This window comes from Benincasa hispida, chromosome 4 (assembly GCF_009727055.1).
Source record: "Benincasa hispida cultivar B227 chromosome 4, ASM972705v1, whole genome shotgun sequence".
Classification (NCBI taxonomy): domain Eukaryota; kingdom Viridiplantae; phylum Streptophyta; class Magnoliopsida; order Cucurbitales; family Cucurbitaceae; genus Benincasa; species Benincasa hispida.
In genome coordinates this window covers 45328066-45335645 of record NC_052352.1, presented here as the reverse complement: position 1 = coordinate 45335645, position 7580 = coordinate 45328066, and the positions used below count along the sequence as shown (strand labels likewise).

Genomic DNA, 7580 nt, shown 5'->3' with positions numbered 1-7580 from the left:
TTTTAAATAATATAAGTTTGAAATTTAGGTATTGTTTGGTAATCATTTTGTTTTTTTTTTTTTTTTTTAAAATTAAATCTATGACACTACTTTCATCTCCAAATTTTTTTCTTTGTTATCTACTATTCACCAATGGTTTAAAAAACAAAGCTAAACTTTGAGAACTAAAAAAAAGTAACTTTCAAAAAATTATTTGTGTTTTGGAATTTGGCTAAAAATTCAATTATTATTTTTAAGAAAGATGCAAAGCATGGTAAGAAATGTTGATGAAATAGACTTAACTTTAAAAAACAAAAAAAATCAAATAGTTACCGAACGAGATAGATTTTTACTTAGAATCTAAACCTTTAAAATTTATAAATAAGAATGAGAGTTTTTCGAAAATTTTAGGTGTATTTTTATAAACTTTACACATTATTTTGCTGGTGTTTGTATACTTGGTCAGAAGGGCAAATGAATGCGGCGGCATGTGAAGCCACTCGAGTGCGAGGTGCTCGTTTGATTCATGGGTGTGTCTGCGGCCTCAATACTCAATCGCCTTCTTTCCCGTAAGAACCTGACCGCCAGAACCGAACCCACCGGCGCCAAAGCCGCCGCCACCACAGTCCTCAAATACCTGAAAGAGGGTCGCCTCCGAAAAGCTGTCTTGGTCCTGTTCGATTCCCCATTTCCCTTTCCTCATCCACTGTACGCTCGCCTCTTCCAAATTTGCTCTTCCAATCGCGCACTTGTTGAAGCTCGAAAGGTCGAGTCTCATTTGGTTACTTTTTGCCCCAAGCCACCGACTTTCCTGTTGAATCGGGCCATTGAGGCGTATGGTAAATGTGGGTGTTTGGAGGATGCGAGGGAGCTGTTCGAGGAAATGCCTCAGAGAGATGGGGGATCTTGGAATGCGATGATAACTGCGTATACGCAGAATGGGTATGCTTCAGAAGCATTGAATTTGTTTTTGGATATGAATAAATCCGGTGTTTATGCTACCGAGATAACTTTAGCTAGTGTTCTTGGGTCTTGTGGTTCTGTTTTAGCTCTTCACTTTTCGAAGCAAATTCATGGGCATATTGTTAAATGTGGCTTTGTTGGCAATGTGATTCTTGAGAGCTCGCTTGTTGATGTATATGGAAAGTGTCGGCTTATGAATGATGCACGTAGCATGTTTGATGAAATCCAGAATCGAAATGATGTTTCCTGGAATGTGATTGTTAGGCGCTATCTTGAGGTGGACAATGGGAAAGAAGCAGTTTCAATGTTTTTCCAAATGTTCCGGGAGGCAGTAATGCCATTGAGTTTTACTTTTTCCAATGCTCTCATTGCTTGTTCAAGTATGGCAGCTCTGATAGAAGGCAAGCAAATTCATGGCATTGTAGTTAAAGTAGGTTTGGAAGAAAATGAGGTTATTTCGAGCTCTTTAATTGACATGTATATGAAATGTGGAACATTAGTAAACGCTCACCAAGTATTTACCCAACCTAGTTCAAGAAATCTTATTTCTTGGACTTCAATGGTATATGGATATGCAATGTCTGGGGAAGTTCTAAAAGCCAGGGAGCTTTTCAATGAAATGCCTGAACGCAATGTGATTTCATGGAATTCTATGCTGGCAGGGTATATTAATTCCCGTCAATGGGAAGAGGCATTGGAATTTGTCCACTTGATGCACAGTTCGATTAAGGAGGTTGATCACATAACGCTTCGCCTGATATTGAATGCATGTACTGGCCTTTTAGATGTTGAAAGAGGAAAGCAAGTTCATGGTTTTGTCTATAGAATTGGTTTCTATGCTAATCTCTTTATTGGCAATGCCCTTCTTGACATGTATGGTAAATGTGGGAACTTGAAAAGTGCCAGAGTTTGGTTCTACCAAATGAGTCAATGGCGGGATAAAGTTTCCTGGAATGCACTACTCACTACCTATGCTCGCCATGGCTTGAGTGAACAGGCTATGACAATTTTCTCAGAGATGCAATGGGAAACAGCTCCTAGTAAATTTACCTTTGCAACTCTTTTAGGAGCCTGTGCAAACACTTTTGCGTTAGAGCAAGGTAAACAAATCCATGGCTTCATGGTTAGAAATAATTATGAGATAGATATCGTAGTTAGCGGAGCTTTAGTCGATATGTACTGCAAATGCCGCCAACTTGACTATGCTCTCAAGGTTTTTGAACACGTGGCTTCACGCGATGTGGTTCTGTGGAACTCCATTATCTTAGGATGTTGCCACAACAGAAGGGGTATGATAGTAATCAAACTATTTCAATTGATGACGATGGTGGAAGGCATTAAACCGGACCATGTAACCTTCCAAGGTATTTTGCTTGCTTGTGTGCATGAAAATCTCGTTGAGTTAGGTAGGCAGTATTTCGATTCAATGAGTGAGAAGTTCTGTATCATACCTCGATTAGAGCACTACGAATGCATGATTGAGCTCTATGGACGACATGGAAACATGGATGAGCTCCAAAAATTTATCAACAATATGCCCTTTGATCCCACTGTTCCAATGCTGGAAAGAATCCTTGATGCATGTAGGAAACACGGACACTCGAGGTTGGCAGAATGGGTAACCATACGACTCAACAAGCAGAACTTTCTTTAAATACCCACAAAGACTGTTGTGTGGATTCCGGATCCAAAGGGTAAATTCTCCACCAAATCTTTTGCCTAAATGAACACATCTCTTCCGGATCATGTTACCCCTAAATGGACACTCGAGGTTGGCAGAATGGGTAACCATACGACTCAACAAGCAGAACTTTCTTTAAATACCCACAAAGACTGTTGTGTGGAATCCGGATCCAGAGGGTAAATTCTCCACCAAATCTCTTGCCTAAATGAACACATCTCTTGTGGATCATGTTACCCCTCTTCATAAGGAAATATAGACTGACTTTTACCCCCAGAAAAAATCAAAATTTTCCTTTGGGAACTCAGCCATTGTGCTATTAATACTGGTGACAACCGCACATGGCTCTCTCACCACACTGCTACACCCTTTGCAAGCCTGCCCATGAGACACCAAGCCACTTGTTTTTTAGCTGTATTTTTGCCAACAGTTTTTGGAAGGAGTTCGCACACTCCTTTGGCTGGTCGACTGCACTACTTAAGGAGATTATCACCCTCCTCACATACACCCTCACTGGCCACCCCTTCACAGATGGCAAGCGAGCCATGTGGATGCACCTTTTTTAGGGCCTTTTTGTGGAGCATTTGGATTGAATGGAACGACTCTCTTCAATGAAAAAGGAAGCGCCTATGATAGATTTTTTTTTAATGTTTTATCTTTCAATAGCTCCTATAGTTTTTCCCTCCTTTCGACCAATTGGAGAAGTCTTTTTGGAACTCCTTTGGTTGGGTTTATCGCCCGTCTTTTATAAATTCCTCTCAGCTCATGCCATCATGGTTCGAAACCACTGTGGAAAGTTGTCTCATTCATTGTAGAATCTAAAGTTTTCGGCTACCTGCTCAATAGCATCAACAATCAAAAAGAAATTTAGATCCAAGGTCTGAATGATAAGAGGCCAAGGTATTATTTCTCATTACGGCATCAAGTGTTTGCTCTAGGCGCTCAATGAGAAGAAACCAGGATCTTGATCTACCCAACCTGTTGATTGTTATAATCCCCACCCCACAAGTCAAGTCATTCATGAACTAAGCTATCAATGCTTATTTAAACAGGGAAACTATGAAGCGAGTCCATCGAGGTATCGTTAAGGGTTCAAAGCTTGCTTTCTGTAATTTGAACAAACAAGAACAACAAACTTGGGTGATACTTGGCGTTTCTGCTTGAAGGGTCAGCTGTTTTAGTTGCCCTGACTCATATATATATAGCAGAACAGGAGCTGATTCTTTATTCTTTTAACATATAATGGAAAATGAGATAAGAACAGATCATGACAAACACTTAGCTGACTGAAAAGTCACTTTAATTTTAATATCCCTTGTGCTTTATTTTGGCTCGGCTTATTCTTGTTGGTGAGAGATAGGATAGATTACTATAATTTCTAGAACTGATATTGTATGTCAAAGAACATAAGTTCAAGAATTTTGTATTTTTTTTTAAAGTAATAATAAAAATAGGGCATATGGAAAAGAAATTACAAAAGTAAGGTGGAGGGAAAATGTATTGACAAAAATAGGGTATGATTTTGATGGGGTTCACGAGTTTCATATTTTTATTATTGCTTTTATTGCTTTTATTATTTTTTATTGCTTTTTTATTTAAGTAGATACAAAGGGAACAAATTTATGTGAAAAGAAATCTAAAAAAAATAGATTTAGTCTTAATTAGTGATGAGAATTTTGATTCAATTTTTATTTTACCATAGACCTTTAAAAATTTGAATTTTACAGTAAAAAATTTTCAAAAAATACAAAAAAAAAACAATAAAAAATAAAAGAAAACAGAAATTGGGAAAATGTGAAAAAAAAAATATAACCTTAATTCGTGACTAGAAATTTGATTCAACCTTTAAGAATTTGAATTTTACAGTAAAAGATTTTCTAACAATGAAAAAAAACTAAAAAATAAAAGACAGAAGTTGGGAAAAATGTGAAAAAAATATATTTAGTCTTAATTCGTGACTAAAAATTTGATTCAATTTTTATTTTATTGAATTTTACAGGAAAAGATTCTCCAAAAATGCAAAAAAAAAAAAAATGAAAAATAAAAGATATAAATTGGGGGAAAATGTGGAAAAAAAATTTAGAATTAATTCGTGACTAGAAATTTGATTCAATTTTTATTTTATTGTAAACCTTTAAAAATTTGAATTTCACAGTAAAAAAATTATCTAAAAATACAAAAAAACAATAAAAAAAATAAAAGAAGAAAATAAAAGAAGAAAACAGAAAAAAGAAATTTACTAGAAATTTGATTCAATTTTTATTTTAATATAGGTTTTTGAAAATTTGAATTTCAATTCTTCGAAGATGCAAAAATGCTAATATATATATATATATATATAAGAAGATAGAAGTTGAGACAAAATGTGAAAAAAAAAAAAAAAAACTTTAATCGTGGCTAGCCTTAAATCGTAGACAGGATACTACTCATTTCACAATCCTATTTATAAATTTTTATAAATAGTTACAAACCAACCCTATTTTTGTCGATAAATATTAAAATAATATTATTTAAAAAAAAAATTCAACAACATATTGCATTCAGAAAATCTTATTGTGGTGCACCATCTATCTCCTTTTTCCACTCGTGCATTTTCGTTAATGCTTTGATCTACATCAATGTATTAGCTACAGTAGTTAGTTGGAGAGGTTTTTTATATTGTAACTTTTCACTCTGTCTGATGTGCACATGTACTTGGGATTATTTTATTAATGAGATGAGATATTCATTGTCCCATAATCTTAAGAAACCTTCGTGAACAACAAGACTCAAAGAAAGCAACCCCAACAGTTTTAAAAGCCAATTTGATCTCAATCTCTAAGAAATGCTAGATTACATACTATTTAGTTGATCTAACGAATCAAAGATATCTCATCAATCTTTGATATTCAAAGCACTCCACAAGCAAGACAAATCAATCCGTACTTGAATGATTCAAATATTCATGCATTCTATCACAAAAATACATAAGACAATGATAAAAAACTTTAATGTATAAAATTGAAAATTCGTACATTTCTAAAATTTCTATCATCTAATCATTGCAAATTACATTTCTTTTTATAGCCTCAAAATTAGACCTACATATTCTATGAGGCATTTCAAAGGTAACACCCATATTTCATAACATGTAAATTTAAAATAAAAAGCACATAAACAACTTGAAACTGAAAATGCCTTTAATATCATAAATTCGAAAATCTTTAAATTTAATCAACCCATAAATTTGGAACTAATGATGTTTCACTTGAAGTCTTTGTTCCATAAATAAAACTTGATTCTTCTTAAATTCCACTTGACTTCACTTAATACAACTTATTTCCGTAGGATAACGTATAACGTATATTTTTGACGTCTTTCTTGAAGTTTATATGACCGTGACTGACGAGACAATTATAGGTGTTAGTTCTACATAGATAAGAAACCTACTCAAAGTAATGACAATTATGATTCAACAAGACTACTACTTCTACCATTGATGCACAATTAAATCCTTATTTCCTTCACCATTCTCTTGGACAGACTTTTGCAATAGTTACACAAACATTGATTGGTGTTGTTAACTATACTCCATGGAATTAGTCTTTATAATCGACTTCAATGTCGCTACAAGCTCTGATTCTGATTCCTCTCACAGGTTGAATGAATATTAATAGAAAAAGTTAATGAGTTTTTATGTTACCCATAGCTAATGAGATGGTTTGGACTATTTTGAAACTTTACTAGTGAGTAAAGTACTTAAAATGTTTGGTAATTTCCTATTCCTTAATTTTTGTATTTTGTTTATGGTCAGTTCTGTTCTTTCTCCCTTTTTAATAAAGAAAAGTAAAATTATGTTTGGCCATTGTTTTTTTAAGAAAAGAATGAGACATGTTTAATAATCATTTTTGTTTCTGGTTTTCTAACACTTTAAATCAAAATGTAAAACTTTTACATGAATGAAAGTTTTTGAAACTGACTATAGAAAAGTTTTAAGTGATTTTTATTTTAGATATTTACTACACTTTTAAAATGATAAAATATTACTTTCATTTGTGTTGGAAAAATGGAAAATTTTGAAGACAAAAGGAAAGCAAAAACCTTGATTTTGTTGTTTCTAAAATTTCAATGCAAGTTTAAGACTTCGATGTTTATAAAATAAAAATAAGATAGAAGAAAGGGAAATGATATATTGGAAATAATAAAAATTTATGAGTTACTTTATATTTACATCAGAGCACATTATCGGCGGCATCGCGCTTATGATCTTCCTAGTCCGATGGTGGTTTATTTCTGATTCTATTTCATGAGTCAATGCGACGTCACTTTTTCATGGTTTTTTGTATCAGCATCCCCCTTGTGAGGGAGGTCCATCCCAGCCTGATGCATTTTCTACAACCGATTTTAAAATAACAGTGCAATGAATAAATTAAAAGAGTATAAAAGCCCATTTCAACTTTTTCGTTGATTTCGATATAATATACTTGGCTTATCCTTGACACGATTAAGTGGCCCAGCGCGATGCCACATTTTGATGCTTTTTCGCATTCAACCTCACCTTGCGTGAGGGAAGCTCATCTCAGCTCGATGCATTTTCCACAACACTGTCCCAGCTTCAAAACAAAAGTGCAATCAATAAATTAAAAAAAGTTCAAAAGCCTTTTCAATGTAAGTATAATCCAAATCCAAATCGAAGAGAATATGTTAACTACCTCTATCTTTGAAATGCCTCACCTTCACAAGTCACAAGTCAAGCGCGCTGCTTCGCTTCACCTTCATAATTCAAGCATGCCTTTGACTCATCTAAAAGAGAAGAAACAAAAAGTGAAAAGAATAAAAAAAGAAAAAAGAATGAAAAAAAAAAGTAAAATAGGAAAAAAAAGTAAAAGAGAGAAGAAACAAAAAATGAAAGAAAAGAAAAGAAAAAATGAAAAAGAATTTATTAAAAAAAAAAAAAAGAAAAGAGTAATATGAACAA

The 7580-nt window shown here is 33.8% G+C and overlaps 1 protein-coding gene across 1 annotated transcript; it reads left to right on the top strand.

Moving 5' to 3' along the window:
- Window positions 1-433: 433 nt before the first annotated feature.
- Window positions 434-4068, top strand: LOC120075154 (pentatricopeptide repeat-containing protein At3g26540). The gene has a single exon (XM_039028335.1). It carries the CDS (start codon window positions 506-508, stop codon window positions 2594-2596), a length of 2091 nt encoding a protein of 696 aa, XP_038884263.1. The 5' UTR covers window positions 434-505; the 3' UTR covers window positions 2597-4068.
- Window positions 4069-7580: the final 3512 nt, after the last annotated feature.

Bases quoted from the DNA above. Each gene is read 5' to 3' on its own strand.
- LOC120075154 (XM_039028335.1), top strand. From the start codon at position 506: ATGGGTGTGTCTGCGGCCTCAATACTCAATCGCCTTCTTTCCCGTAAG.